The following is a 16,276-nucleotide window of genomic DNA, read 5'->3' on the forward strand; positions in this document are numbered from 1 at the left end:
ACTGAATCCCCAACAGCCCATTGGCGGAGTCAAATTCATTTCCTGCACCTTACGTGAAAAGCCCACAGGTGACACGCACGCACGCACGCACGCACACACATACACAACTGTACAACTGCACAGGGTCAGAGAGGCTGGGAATGGAAGGTCACACATAGAAGAGTGTGTGTCTTGCATTGGAGGTTTAACTAGAAACAAGCTGTATGTATGGAAAATATGTGTGTATGAGGAAGCTAGCCTCTGTGTGTATGAGCAGGGTTTGCTACCTGAGGGGATTCCTCTCACACATTTACATATAGGCAATCCAGCGTATGTACAGATGTGTGGGTGTGTGTGTGTGTGTGTGTGTGTGTGTGTGTGTGTGTGTGTGTGTGTGTGTGTGTGTGTGTGTGTGTGTGTAAGAGAAACAGAGAGAGAGTTTCTATATCCCATATCATCCATCATGAAGCCAGACTAACTGTCATAGTGATGGTGGCCAGCTGGCACTCACTGGGCTCAGACACACACACACACGCACACACGCACACATGATCTGACAAGACAAATCACCAACGGCTCCTGGTCATACACGGGCGTTAACCACGGGGAGCCAGGAACATTCAGGGTTCATGTTGTAGTGTGTGTGTGTGTGTGTGTGTGTGTAATGTAATGTAGGGGGAAGGGGAGAAATAACAGCATTAATGCTGACTAGACATCCCAACAAAGTACATGTGGGTGCATCTATAAATGGGCGCATTTTTGAGCGTGTGTGTGTGGCTGGTGCTAATGTTTGGAGATATATTGTCGCTCAGGGAGATCAAGATTTCATCACAGACTCGGGGGTCAGATGAGGCTAGACTGGCCTGCTGTCTAATTGATCAGCAGTGATTAACTAAGTGGCTACAACAGCAGAGACAAAGGAGAGAGGATGGAGAGATGTGACTAAAAAAAGAGAATAAAATAAGGCCAGGGGGTAGTGCAGCAAATGAAAAAAGTACCAAGAATGTTAAGCATCTTAAAAGATAGTTCTAGTTTATTACAAGTTATTTTATCAGTAATGGTGTGCGTGGAAACAGGGGACCAAGACAATAGACTAATCTACGCCGCAGCTTCTTTTTCCTCCTTTTCCTCCCAGCGTATGTTTAGAGTATTGTGTTTTGTTATATAAGTTCGGGGTGGAGATCATCAGTAGTTCAGTTATCGGTGTTTGGTTTGATTCGGCTCTCCTGTACGTGAGTTTAGGGGTATGAGCTGTGAGCGATGACCCATTGCCTGGTTGTGCTGGTGACTTCCCCGTCTTTTGTCCTCTTTGGCTGAGATCACTAACTTCTTTTGTTAGTTTCTTAACTTTGAGTAGGATGATCTAAATTGAATTAGGTTTTTGTTAATGCTCCTGTCAAACAGTCTTGGGGTCATTCAAAAGTTTAAAAATCTCCTTTAGAGCCTTTGCATGTTTAGAGAGTACACTCATCCTCTGGGGGTAAAAAGTTACAGGATATAGCCATCTACTTCTCTCCAATTCAGTCCCATAAGCGATCTGACCCGGGTGAGAGACTTCTACCAAATAAAATCAAAACAAGTAGATACAACTCTTTCATTCCTCAAGAACATCAGCCTTTATAACATGTTGCTTAATCAATCAGGCCTCTTAGCTGGTGCACTTTTACCAAATTTAAGTTTTTATTTGCCTTTATTGTTTAATTTGTCTTAATGTGATTAAATGTGTTTTATTATAATTATGTTGTTGTGTTATTGGGTCTACTGGTACTGTGGACTTCAATCCAAACTGTATTTTAAACAATCATACAGGTTTTAAGTCATAAGTCATCAACCAGATTATCTAAACCTCTATTTTTAACCTTTATTTGAATGTTAAACCAAAAATGAGAGTGACACCTGAATTGTGGGTAATAATTTCTCATTGCACAACTACGGCAAGAACAGTACGTCAAAGTTGAACCATGAGGTCGGTTCAGCTAAAAGCTAACCACAGCATGCTAACATGCCAATAATGACGTGACATGCACAAGGGTAACATGCTCAATGTTAAGTATATAAATATATATATATTATGACTGAACACAAACAATTACACTACGGCTGTGGCTGATGGTAAGGTCAATAGTTTAGCTAGTATTTCCAGATTAGGGGAATCATGGTAGTGCGAAAGGAAACGGCAGAGGATCAGCAAAGACATTAGGATTTGTCCTCTGGGCACCGTGGGTATCTGTACCAAACTTTAGAGCAATATATCCAGTTGTAAAGACAATTGAGTATGGATCGACGCGCAAGCCAACATATGAGCCATGCCAGTCCCATAAACCATAATTATCCTTTGAAATAGAAGAAGTGAAAGTAATGCATAGGATGTCGGGAAGTGAGAGAAAGACGTGTAGAGAATCTGCCACAAAAGCTGCATGCGGCAGATTGACTTGTCAGCTTCCAACAGTCTGATGCAAGTCTTTCTGAACTGTGAGTGTGTGTGTGTGTTGCTTTGTTTGTGTGTTTTCTCTGATGGATCTCTGCATGTGGAGGGCAGCACGCTGAGAGCAGCAGCAGCACCAGGTCTGCTCTGCTCGGTGCATGACACTGAAGCACTGTTCATCCCTTCCTCTCACCGATCCACTCCTTTTTCTCTTCCTCCATTTTCATTCTTCTCTTCTCCCTTCACTACCATTTCTTCTCTCTCTCTGATTACTTCTCTCAGTCTGTCACTCTCCCCAAAGCAACACTGAGCAGGCAGATTAACAGATGAGAGTTGTGGCTGCGAGACATTTCATCTTTTTTTTGGTTCTCTATGGTCTCTCTCTTCAATTCCGGTTTATATGGGGAAAACTTGGGGCATTCGGGAATGAGAGAAAGGATATTTGGGTTCAGTGGGTCTGCCTTGTGTACGACATTTAGAGCTTAGACACACAGTGATGACCACGGTCTAAATTAAAAATGTGTTATTATGCAGATGGAACCTCATGCAATGACTCAGAATAGAAAAAAAAGTTTTTGTTCTTGTTATTTAAAATGTTTTCCCATTGTATTTTTTTAATTCATTTTCTGCTTCTGCCAATTATTTTTCTCTCTGTTCTGTTAAATAAGGGAATTAACCTTCACAACGTTAATGTTTTGGTGGTTAAATTCAATCAAATACACTCGGCTTGAGGGTCACCCGAAAATTTCAGGGCGGTCTCGTTTAGCGAGCAGTTGACCCGAATCCTGAATCCTGTACTGTTTGCCCAGAAAATTAGACTATTTTTTTGTAGTTACAGCCTAATAACAAAAAAATGAATTACTGATCTTTGTGAAAAGTTATATTGGTGTCGCCCACAGGCATGCCGTTATGTCTGCTGCTTACAGGACTTATGGTGTTTTTTTGTTTTATTTTTTATACACAAGAGCTGCTAATTGGTAAATAAATACACATAGCTATGACGTTATGACTTACTGCAGGTACCAGAAGGAATGAGAAGGGATCATCATTGCTGCCTTACAAGTTCCAAACAAAGCGTTTTGAGTCTGCAGGAAAGAATTTGGCATTTTGCAAAGAGGGGAGGCAGATATACAGTTATCGTGTTTCTTTTTCCTAATGATGGTTGACTTCATGAACAAAAATAATATGTTTTAGTGTTGTGTTTTGACTCGTACTGTTTTGTACATTCACTGTCTAAACTTATATGTTTAGACAGTGAATGTAACGTACAGGAGGCCACACCAACAATGGCAACATGACCATGACCACACCCACCCACATACACACACACACACACAATTCTCACCTCTCCATTGTGCAGCCCAGCCCCGACCAGCCCGTTCATCACCACTGCCTGGTTGTCATTTTCATCCAGAACCTTCTCTGGTAACGGCGGGGGTAAGTCCTCCTCCGGTTCTTCCAGAGGCTTGTGGTAGGGGACGCCATTATCAGAGCGCCTTTTGGCCTCCATGTCGGCACTGTGACGGCTCTTCTTATTCAGGTCGACGGAGGCGTATTCCACCCCCGCGCACAGGGGCCCCCGCTCAGGTGTGCAGGGGCTGAGGTGGCCGTTTAGAAGGGCAGGGGGGTGGTGGGGAGGTTCATCTGGGCTCGGCTGGATGGTACCGTTGGGGGGGCCGAGCTGTGCAGGGGGGCTTTTGAGTTCCTTGACCGTCTCGTACAGGGAGTCTTCGACGCTGACGTCACGTGACGCCACCGCAATCTCCTTCACCACCTGGAGGTCAGAAACATCCACTGGCTTCTTTAATATGCTTGTAAATGTGCAAAATACGTTTAATGATTTGGTTTTCTATTTGTGAAGAGAATACATCTGTTAACCTCTTGTGGAAGAATTCTTTCTGTATATATTTTTAATCTGAGCTCAATCCATCAATCAGTCACCAGTGCAGCCAAACAAAGCTTAAATATTCTCTAACAGCCACATTCAAGCTCAGTGCATGTAAAAATACAACAACATGATTCTACTGTAGTGAGGTGTAGTGACCTCATAGGTGCTGTCCCCTGAGGCGGGGGGTCCATCCCCAATAAGGGCGTTGTTGGGAGGAATGCTGGGAAGCTCGCGGTCCTGAGGACACTTGGAGGACCTGAGCTCTGATTGGCTGGAGAGCATCTCCTCTGACGGCTGGGGACTGGTGTCCTGTGTGTCTGTGAGGACTGGTGAGGCGGAGAAAAAAAGAAGGAATCAGGGCGAGTAGAAAGCTTTGTTCTTGGTGACTATCGTTGTGTTTTTTTTACTTATAATGAGACATATTTTCCTTAGTTGTCACTGCAGAATAGGTCCTAACAGTTTTCTGTTACTGATATTTAGTACCCACCCACGTACAAATGACTAAGAACATTTCATTACATCGATATGACCATAAAACAACAACAGCTGTGGTTTAAAATGAACCAAAGCTGAAAGTGACAGACGTTGCATAACAGCAGCTGCAAATGTTGTTATTGTGTAAATGAACCATAAAGGACAACAGTGACTCTGATAGCAGTATCCAAGAGTTAAAACAGATAACGAGATGGAAAACAAAGACATGGCATGCTAAGCTAAAGCTAGCTATCTTACTTGTACCGCTGGTTAGAGGACCATTATAAGAGCTGCTGACAGCCGCGTCCGTCGCTGGACTGTCTGCTGATTGGCTGATCGTGTCTCTCTCTGACACCTGCACAACAAAAGAGAAGATGTTTGTCAGAGGCTAGCTGATCAACTCTGTTCTGACAAAAAAAAATTCAAAGAAAAAAGAAGAAAGACTTTCACACCTCTGTGCAACACAAAAACCACTGTCAGCAGATTGTAATGCGTTCGGTAAATTATTTTTCAGGATCTTTGGGGAGCTGTCATATTTGCAGCACTGATTTCCTCGCTTCCCTGTCCTTCATCTCTTCCTTTCATAGCTTTTCCAATCACATTACTGATTACTCTAAGCTCACTATCAGTATGTTACGTTTGCTTAATTAAATGCTGTGTGTTTTTTTATCCACCAACAAAATATATCTAGAGATAGATAACAATTTCTGTGAGAGTAAAAAACAATGGAATAATAGTCAAGAATAATAGCACAGTATGACTGCAGTTAAACGTATAGGCGTTGGTCATGTTGCACGAGTAAAAATGAAAATCACAGAAGTCAAAATGCTGGCTGTGGATACCAACAGGGAAATTTGTTTCTGTATTTTACCCTCCCTTACTCTGCAGGAGAGTCGAAGCTACAGAGCAACAACCAGGGACAGAGCAACAACCAGGGACAGAGCAGATCCTTTTTTAGCATCGACTCTTTAAAGCGTGTTCTCCAGTTGAAGACTGTTGTCTCTTTTGCTACATCACATGGCAAAATCAGCATCCAAATCACCAATCACCAGTTCCTGTCACATTGAGGAGTAATTTATCAACATGGACTTGAAAAATAAACTCTTTTGTTTCCGTAGGCAACAAAATCGCTCCGACACTCACTTCTATGAGCTCATAAAAACTGTGAAAACATATTAACCTCTGTCAAGATTTTCTTTGTTTAGGTTTGTTGTTTTCCTTCTGTGTGAGCAGGAGGTGAGTGGATTAGAAGCTCCACAGCCCCACCCAGTGTTCAATTACGCTCATAACTATCAGGGTCCATGATGTAATCTTTTAACTATTTTATGACCCAAATATCTCTTCTGTTATTCTAATGTTGTTTTATTTTCTTGATCAAGGTGGGAAACAGTTATTCTCATGGTAGGGCTATTGATTAACTAGATTTCTGGAGCATTTTGCAAACTTTATGGGGATCCAAAATTGCTCACACAGTCCTTACAAAAACATGACTTGTGGCGTTTAATAATTTCTAAAACCAGGCTGAATGAAAAACATATTTAAACAATTAGGTGGAACATTTTAACAAAGATGGGAGGCAGGAAGTAGAGAGCCACTTCACAGTGTTCGGACGTGACCTCAGGGAAGACAGCTAGACTGATCGCGGATGAGCAACCTACTCATTCGCAAAGACAAAGACCCCCATTTAACCTATCACGCGGAGACAAGGTCCGTCATTTAAATGGGCCCCTCCTGGAACAAACTGAGCACGCAGCAATTGCAGGGTTCGAGTGAAGATATCCATCAAATGCAAAAATGCCCTGAGGAATGCGTATGTGCACGTGGGAGCATGTAGGGTGACTGACACACACACACACACACACACACACACACACACACACACACACACACACACACACACACACACACACACACACACACACACACACACACACACACACACACACACACACACACACACACACACACACACACACACACACACACACACACACACACACACACACACACACACACACACAGGGAGTGACGGGATAAGGGAGTAAGTGGGTTTCACTTAGTCTGTGAAAGCTGGACATTTGTCATACTTAAATGTTGCTTGGTTACTGAAGCGTCAGTATTATGGGAGTTGGTAATAACTACCCGTGACAAGATGTTCAAGAGGATATAGTGTATTTATAGTGGTGCATACATAGAAAGGGCAAAGGGAAACTCCATTAAAAGTGAATATTCAGTTTTTTTCAGATTGTAACTTCATTCTTCATTTTCGTTAAAGAAAGAAACACATACTACAATATTATAGTAAAGTAATAGTAGTAATAGTAAATATAGAAATCCATTTCTTTAGCTGTTATGGTTATATACAAATATTGATTGAAGCAGAGTATTTCTTGAGGTTAAAATGGTGTGAATTTTGGAAATTATCACATTTAGGTTTTTGTTTTGTTTTGTTTTTTAAAAACTTTGATATTTAGACTTCCCAACACTCTTAGTTATTGGAAATGTTTGGTAAATAATCCTACGCCTTCACCACTGGAAACTTATTCTATACATAGTAGTATGAAAAAAACTAATAATATTAGTGAAGCCTAATATTCACTAGGATTAATAGATTTGTGAAAAAAAAAAAAAAGCAAAAGCACAGAATTCTTGTATTGATTTAGAATTTGAATGTCATAGTTATGAATGAAGCTTCGACGATTTGGTACAGCCCAATAATATTACAATAATAACACGTGCTCTCGTAGCAGAAGTACTCACTAACAACTGGAGGATGTCAATCAGCTGAGTGTTGGAAGGCTCTTGTTATGGTTCTGTGTCAGTGTGATGGAAGTGGGTTAGTCAGAGTGTGTGTGTGTGTATGTGTGTGTGTGTGTGTGTGTGTGTGTGTGTGTGTGTTTTATTCAGACATGCAGCCAACGCGGAAGCGCTATCTACAGCCTCATTTACCGGTGGTTATACTGCCTGATTACAGACATCTCACTCACACACGCTGGGACTAATGAGGACTCTATGTGAATGTGTACACGTATGTGTGTGTGTGTGAGAGTGTGTGTGTGTGTGTGTGTGTGTTTTATCTGAAACACAATGTGGGAGCTTTTGTTTAAGCGAGAGAATGGATTTGATTAAATGTTTTTCCAGTGTTTAGATTTAATTATTGATCTTTCACTGCTAGAGTTTCTTTGGTTTCCCAGAATCCCAAGATGTTATTGAACCCTCAATCTATAAAAAACATCGATGTTTCCACACGACTGTTTGCATACGTGAGAGGCTGAGTGTGAATGTTCACACACGTGTAATTACTAATCTGCCTGACACTCTGGTAAGATGAGTGAGATGATGACACAGCTGTTTCCCTCCATATCACACATAAGATGGATAACACACACACACCCACACACACAAAAATACATCAAAAACTAAAATTGAAAGCTCATCTCAGATTTAGAAACTAACTCTCATGGAGATTTTTTCATCACAGCTGCCCTGTAAGATGCTTCAATGTGGACTTCATAATGTACCTTTGATTTCCTTTTAAAGGAATAGTTTGACATTTTGGGACCTTTCCAGGAGTCTTTGCTGGGTGCCCGGGACTCCAGGCCAATAAATAGTCAAACCCATAACCCCTGATAAAACTACAAAGTATTGTTTTCACACCTGTATTAAGCAAACAAGAGATAATGTCTTAACTAATGTAAGGACTTACTTATGTACCTTACAGGCTTTGGCAGGTGGATTTTGTTACCTCCAGAGAGAGCCAAGCTACCCGTTTCCCCTTGTCTCCAGTCTTTATGCTAAGCTATGCTAACCTTCTGCCGACTTTAGCTTCGTATGCAGCTCGGCAAGAATGTGAATAATCATATTAATCAAAATGTCAAACTATTTCTTTGACAGCTGCATTTCAAGTACGTACTATTGACCTAAGTGCTAAGTCCAACTCACTCCGTTCATGAGGTTCTCATGATCTCCTGCTGCATGTCCATTGACTGCCTTCTTCTGCCTACAAAGAGAGAGGTGTGGAGAGATGAGAGGGTTAGAAGATGAGGGGTAAAAGGTGGATGCTTACACTGAGCACCAGGCAGCCCTGATATTGTTGTTTGGGGTGTCAGCATTATAGTTAGAATCTTGTGTGAATCTAAAGGAAAATTGAGTTGTTTCTTTGCTCAGATCAGGTGCAGGCCTGAGTGTTATTCACTGTTTTTGGCTCTTGGCTTAAACAAAACAATAATTATGAGGTTAAAATGCTGGTTTCAAGGTTTAAGGGTTCAAATCCACCCAGGTATACAAGGTTATTTATTCAATCTAAGCTATTGGCTTTCGGAACAAAATGAAATTTGTTTATGATGTTGAATATCACAGAGATCTCTCCAGGCTTTGGTTTTCTATGAGCTGAACGGGCCCTCAGAACTCTTTTTTGCTCTTGGAAGCGTATATATATATATATATATATATATATATATATATATATATAGAGTGTATATAAACAATTACAATACTACAATTTCTACACGCTAGCCCCTTTTGGCAGCACACATACTCTTTTGCATTATTGCTGTAATAAAGCCACATTATCCCTAAGGACATTTATTTACTGTTACTTAAAGGAACCGTTCCTTGTTGTTGCTGCACCCATACTTACTGTAGCTGAAAATACCCTCTCAGGTATTTGTGCTATCTACAACGCTACAATGCACAGCCGGCAAGACTATGTTTAGATATATGACTGCAGGTAAAACACGTCAGCCTTCCCGACAATTTGAGTCAGGTCAGTACCGTTCAGACAGGTGGAAACAAAGGTTTTGGCAAGTGATTTATTTATTTTTCTTCAGGTTTGAACAGGCTGAAGAGCACCACTATCCAAAGTTCTAGCACTGATTAAAAATAATTTTGAGACAGTAATGATACATAACTTGCTATTAATATGTACCTTGTGTAAAACTCACCTGGAAGAAAACATGAATGCTTTCAGTACTATTCAAAACATGGGGTAGTAGTCTTAACAAAAAAAAACCACCTGTTTTCACAGATGAAACAAAAAACAGTGACCAAGAAAAACACTTCTAACATGTTCTTAAGTCATAAACATGGGAGAAAAAACACTTTGGATCACCAGAATTTATGTTTTTTGACTCCCACATGCGTGTGTGTGTGTGTGTGTGTGTGTGTGTGTGTGTGTGTGTGTGTGTGTGTGTGTGTGTGTGTGTGTGTGTGTGTGTGTGATGATGATGCTCACCCCTGGCAGCTAGCGCACAGCAGCAGCAGCACAGAGACCAGCAGCAGGGCGGCGAGGGTGCTGAGGGTGATGACCAGGACCAGTTGCCCGCTGCCGAGCCACGAGGCCACCCCTGTGGCAGCCACCGCCCCTGACCCAACGACACCCGCCTCCGGCCCCCACCACACTCCACTCAGCACCGGAGCCATGACGCATCACACTGTGGAAGATGGGGACATCGAACAGGTACCGCCTGGGTGAACACAGGAAAAACAGAGGGAGACAGAAGCAACTTTGAGCAAATCAATCTGGTGGAAAAACTACATTATATTACCTACTAAACATGTAGTGGAAGGATCCTGTTGAGGATGAGTACTGAAAGATACAATATGTTAAACTGGATTGATGGACTGCGTTATTCACAGCAGATTCTATTATGAAACATGAAAAACATCTAAAAACCTGTGCTAAAATCTACTTGTTACCAGCAGCTCAACTGTATGCTATGACCGGACATGGCCAGCAGGTGGCAGCACAGAGCAGAGTCAGACTGCAGTGCAGGTGGTGATCTGCCTCAGTCTGCTGCAGTGGCCCTCACACCAGAGCCTCCACAACTGGTGTCTGAGCTCTGCGCACAGCATAAGCAACCTCGTCACGTCTCCGTCTTACATCCGAAGTTGGGTCTCGCTGAGCTGACGGAACCCCCTGATGTTATCATGGGTGATTTATGGGACCGCTAGCGAGGGGAGGCGGCAGTGGCGGTAAAGGTGGCAGGGATAAGCCTGTGTGTGTTACTCTGAGTCTTGAAAAACTCCAAACAAATAAATGTGGAGTAGATGTTTCACTATGTGTGCGTGTGCGTGTGTGTGTGTGTGTGTGTGTGTGTGTGTGTGTGTGTGTGTGTGTGTGTGTGTGTGTGTGTGTGTGAGAGAGTACATCTGGTACTGCAGTGTGTGATCGAGAGGGAGGGGAGCAGGAGTGAAAGGACGATCAAAGAGAGAAGGTGACATGCAGGATGATTGACAGAGAAAGAAAGTGAGCATCTGCCCTCTTTTGCGAGGCCAAAAATAAAAAAATCTGTCTTTCCTCTTCTCTTCTTTTCTGTCTGGAGCAGTGTGTGTGTGTGTGTGTGCGTGTGTGCGTGTGTGTGTGTGTGTGTGTGTGTGTGTGTGTGTGTGTGTGTGTGTGTGTGTGTGTGTGTGTGTGTGTGTGTGTGTGTGTGTGTGTGTGTAGAGAGATACAGAAGATGTGCATTTAGTGCGGCTGGTGAAAAACTCCATTGTGTCTCTCTGCTTGCCTATGCTAATGCGACCGGGGAGGATGGGAGTTGGAGGAAGCGTCGGCTTCTAGCAGCGAGGAAGTTTTGTGGCAAAATCAGACTGAGCTGCAGGAGCCAATTTTAACTTCATGTTCAAAACGACACTGAGGAATTCCTGTTTTTGTTGAAATGCCGGATTGTTTTTTTTCCCTGAATGGAAAAAAAACACAGCGGCTCATGTTGCTATCAGTCTGAGCGGCTGGTGAGAGGAGAACACAACCTTACCTTGACACCTGGGATGATTAGTCAGGTTGGCCTCGCCTGGAAGAGAGCAGATAAAAATGAGAAAGGGGGGATTTACTGCTTGGTGGAAGCTGAATATTATCCTTGGAGGGTGGTGTTGATATGTGTGTGTGTGTGTGTGTGTGTGTGTGTGTGTGTGTGTGTGTGTGTGTGTGTGTGTGTGTGTGTGTGTGTGTGTGTGTGTGTGTGTGTGTGTGTGTGTGTGTGTGTGTATGTGTGTGTGTGTGTGTGTGTGTGTGTGTGTGTGTGTGTGTGTGTGTGTGTGTAGATGGGCAAGTGTGTGAGTGTGTGGGAGAGCAGCGAGGGACTTGAGTATGTTTGTGTTTTTTAATACCCATATCAAATACATATTGGACAACAGGCTGATACGCACACGCACACCCACGCGCGCACACACACACACACACACACACACGCATGTTCAGTGTCTTTGGTACTCTCTCATAGACACACATAATGACCGTTTTATTGACCAGTCTGCCCATGTAACTGAGAGGATAATAACCAGGTGACATCATCTCTAAATTTCATCATATAACACATGATATTGACATCATACACACAGACCCTTGTACACTCCCCAGCTCAGTTTAGTTTCAGTCCATAACCTTAGTGTCAGTCTTCACTGTTAGACCAGGTTTGTACATTCAGAACCATTCAAAAAATATTGACCTTGATCGTCCACGTGTGGACAAAATGCCTTCAAACCCTTAACATGACTACCGCCTGATAAAGTCCTTATCTAGTCTCGTCTGAGAGGCTCGTGTCCAGGTGTCACTCTCTGCCACAGAGTGCCAGCTCGTGTGTGTCCCTGCTGGCACTTAAACTACAATAATTACTGGCTGCCACAGCAGCAGTGTCTCCATGGCAACATTCTCTTCTTTCCATCAGCGCTATTTATGGTGGTAGAGAGAAAACAGAAGCCACTGAAATGTTTTGAATGTAACTAATAGTGAGGTGTTGTGTGTGTGTTTAGGTATGTTATTATATATATATTATAGTTTTTAGTTCAGCCTTTGTTGTACTGGACAGTGATGATGATGAAGATGATGATGATGATGATGATGATGATGATGAAGATGAAGAAGTAAAAGTTCAAGGTCAAGCGCTAAACGTCAATCTTCTTGAAAAGGAAATCTCAACACACGGTCCAACTTGTTGCTATAGTGTCAGCCATGGAGATGACATATCATGTGACCTAAGTATGGAAACGATGGCCGCGTGACAACAGGTGGGCATACAAGAGGGGGTGAACGTAAACCTGTCTCTGTTCTGGTATGGACACTCCACACTGCAACACTGTCTGCATATGATGTAACTTTGCATTTACTTTCTATTACTCCGTATGCTGAATATTGTATATATTTCTTCATTTATTATCTTGTTTCATGTCTTTATACTTCAGGTTTCCTTGGCAAAGAAAGCATTTTATTGTCAACTTGTTCTTAACTGTTCATATAACAATAAACGCTTAGACTTTTGATGAGACTAGCGTCGGATAGACAATTTTCATCATGACAACTAAACACAATCAGCTGAGGAAGACCACAAGATGTGATTGAAGGCTTTGAATGGCTTGTGGTGTTACTGTATGCAACTCTGGCTACTACGCCATCATAATTGTCCCACAATGCAATGTAGCAGTGACGACCACATTCATAGCAGAAAAATGGACAGTGACCATGGAAACTTGAATTTACATTTCTACGTATTAAATTGGCCATTACTGACCAAATGCTCACCTTTCCAGTAATTTAAGCATCATCTGGTGATGCCGGACCTGAGGTTAGCAGGGATTACCATGGTTACATGTCTCCAACTGACAACGAGGCTCTCTGAAAGTGACGTAGTAATTATAGTTCAGCGCGTCCAAAAAGATACAAACTACTGCTTATTCACAAAAGTATGTAACAACAAGTATGCTGACTGATTGTTGAGCAATGAGCATAGGTGTCATTTACGCTGGGGACGCTGGGGATGTTGAGGACTCTGAGGATGCCTGGGACATGTCCCCACACCTATCTGAAAAGGCAAGTTTTGTCCCCACTACCCACCACTTTTTATATATAATATAATATAATATAATATAATATAATATAATATAATAGAATAGAATAGAACAGAATTTGTTAAACATTTTCTGAAGAATAGCACGTGACAATGGTGACAATTGACAATTTATTGCGGAGGGATGATGTGAGTCGCGTTACTCACGTTCCCCTGGTCACATGATCATGGGAATTACATAATGGCAGTGAGACAGATGGACAGAAGAGACATTAAAGTTAGCTTAAACATAGTATGGATTATAACGCTGGATGATTGTTTCAGCAATGTTAAGGGGAGACACGACGGTAACATGGGGAAATATGATATAATCATATAGGGCAGGCTTACATTAGTTGTTGTAACCAAATGTTTTTTTAAATGTGAAAATAAGTGTTCCTACCACTTTTCAAAACAAAGTGATGCCAATGTTATTGAGTAGGAGTTAAATTTACCCTGACATTAAAATCTGAAAAGCGAGCAGCTCTTCGCATATGTGTAGGTGTAACCAATAATACCTGATTTTGACATGACCAAAAATTCTGTCCACTCTCCTATGCTACATTAAAATGACTCCTATCTTCCCTGAAATGGTATGAAGAGTACCTGTTAAGTACAAGAACAGATCCAGCTCTGGATGACATTGCTGACATACTTTCCTGAGTAGAAAATATGTGTGGAGTAAACCATCCGTTCTCCCCCTCTGAGGACACACTTACTCCCTAAATACTTGATAAACACCACACATTAAAGCTCTGAGTAGCTTTTTTTTCACTGTGGAAAACTGCTCACACATCCATGTGATACAAGACACTGAGCCAATAACTACAACTGAACTCTCTTATGCTGTCACTCTTTTTCTCCCGGCTCTTTCAGGCTTTGATGAAAGAAAACAGGAGCTTTGGAAGGGAGACAAGCGGTGTGGCTGTCTTCTGTTTCACGCCATAGAAAATAACTAACTGGAAAAGCCATTTGAAAAAGGAATGTGTTTTGGAAATTAAAGGCAGAAATCCAAATTCTACTCTTATCCAGATGTACGTACACAAACACATACACACACACATACACACACACACACACACAGATAGTAACCACAAGCTCCACCAAGGCATAACCTTCCATGAAAGAAACTAGAGCCAAGCAATCCAGACGGAGCCCTGCAGCTCTACAGGCAGAAACTATACCTGACATCGCAGTGAAGCGTACGAGGCAGAGCTGTGTGTGTGTGTGTGTGTGTGTGTGTGTGTGTGTGTGTGTGTGTGTGTGTGTGTGTGTGTGTGTGTGTGTGTGTGTGTGTGTGTGTGTGTGTGTGTGTGTGTGTGTGTGTGTGTGTGTGTGTGTGCGTGCGTGTGTGTTTGTGTGTGCGCGCCACTTCATCTGTTGGACAAGCTGTTGGACGGCAGCTAAAGACACAGGGAAGGAAGAGAGAATTCAAATCCACGGGCAGAACAGTGCTTCACATTCTGCGGATGCGTGTGTGGCTGTGTGACACCTCCCTCAGCAGGGTCCTCTGGGTGCACACAGAAGGGGGAAGGTTTTACAGCTGGATGGCTGCTGAGAAATGAGCCCCAGGAAGCTTCTCAGAGGAGAGCCAGAGGCATTTCCACAATAATAAATAATCCAGTTATTTAGGGGAGAAACTTTCTTGAAGCCGTCGTGCTAGCGTGGAGCACTGCATGAAGTAACATTTCTAAAATGATAAAAAAAAAATACTTCAGGAGACAAGAAAGTATGGAGTTTATTCCGAAATGATGAGAATATTTGCCTCGTTAGCAGAGAGGTAATTTTTGTGCACCGCGTTTGGAGAAGGATCCAGGAGTTATTGTTATAAAAGCAATGTATGCAAAAGCACTACTTTGTCTAATGTTCTGTGATCTTTCTGGGCAGCAAAAAATGTGAATATATGCATACACATAATGCACATTAAGTGGTATGCAAATGGCTCTACTAACACTGCACAAAGCAACACAGAACCCAGCAGGGTCTGTGTACTGTGTGCCAAATTTAGCATAAAAATACCCCATTTAAACAGAAAATGAACTATTAACATCAAGTCCCTCAACATAAATAAAATGCAAACATTTTCATTTCAGAGGGCTTTTGGGGGTTTTCCATTGCTCCATTATAAAAACAGAAAAACCATGAACACAGATGCACCACACACACCGCTGACCATCTTGTGTCCTGACCGCAGGGACATTTGGATGGTGGGGGTGGGCGGGAGAAATAGGGGGAGGGGAAAAGAAGGATAGGGGACTACTGCCAAGAGGGAGGAGAGAACAGAAGATAAAGAGAGTGTGTGTGTGGGGGGGGGGGGGGGGGTCATCAAGATGTGCAGAAACTGAAACGCAACCAAAAGAAACTGGAGGAAGATGACAGGACAATGCTGAAAGAGGAGATGAAAAATAAAGAGCGAGAAAGAAGAGGCGAAAGGAAACACAGGAGGAAAAGCGGAAGGCAAACACAGGCCCACATAGTCATAGTGACACACACTGACACACACCATCCCCAGGGAGGGTTGATGAAATACAGCTCCCAACAGGCTGCAGTGTAACAGTGACCCTGCCCTGACAGAGACAATGCAATTAAAGTGCATACGTGCACACAAACACATACTGGGACACGGCCATGTCTGTTGAATTAAATGCATCATTACAAATAAAGAAAGCGACAAGTGTCAGTTCATGAATG

At 42.4% G+C, this 16,276-nt stretch overlaps 1 protein-coding gene across 1 annotated transcript in view; it reads right to left on the reverse strand.

Moving 5' to 3' along the window:
• The window catches only part of pag1 (phosphoprotein membrane anchor with glycosphingolipid microdomains 1), a 53,618-nt gene that overhangs the window by 6,558 nt on the left and 30,784 nt on the right, over positions 1 to 16,276 (reverse strand). Inside the window, exons 2-7 of the mRNA XM_083925138.1 lie at positions 11,522 to 11,557; positions 10,000 to 10,231; positions 8,709 to 8,766; positions 5,025 to 5,121; positions 4,449 to 4,618; positions 3,750 to 4,178 (exon numbers count right to left, since the gene is read on the reverse strand). Of these exons, the coding sequence (XP_083781264.1) occupies positions 3,750 to 4,178; positions 4,449 to 4,618; positions 5,025 to 5,121; positions 8,709 to 8,766; positions 10,000 to 10,187 (942 nt within the window). The 5' untranslated portion in view covers positions 10,188 to 10,231; positions 11,522 to 11,557. The remainder of the gene's footprint in view (positions 1 to 3,749; positions 4,179 to 4,448; positions 4,619 to 5,024; positions 5,122 to 8,708; positions 8,767 to 9,999; positions 10,232 to 11,521; positions 11,558 to 16,276) is intronic.

The sequence above is a fragment of the Echiichthys vipera genome, assembly GCF_963691815.1.
Source record: "Echiichthys vipera genome assembly, chromosome: 13".
In the NCBI taxonomy this organism is placed as follows: Eukaryota; Metazoa; Chordata; class Actinopteri; order Perciformes; family Trachinidae; genus Echiichthys; species Echiichthys vipera.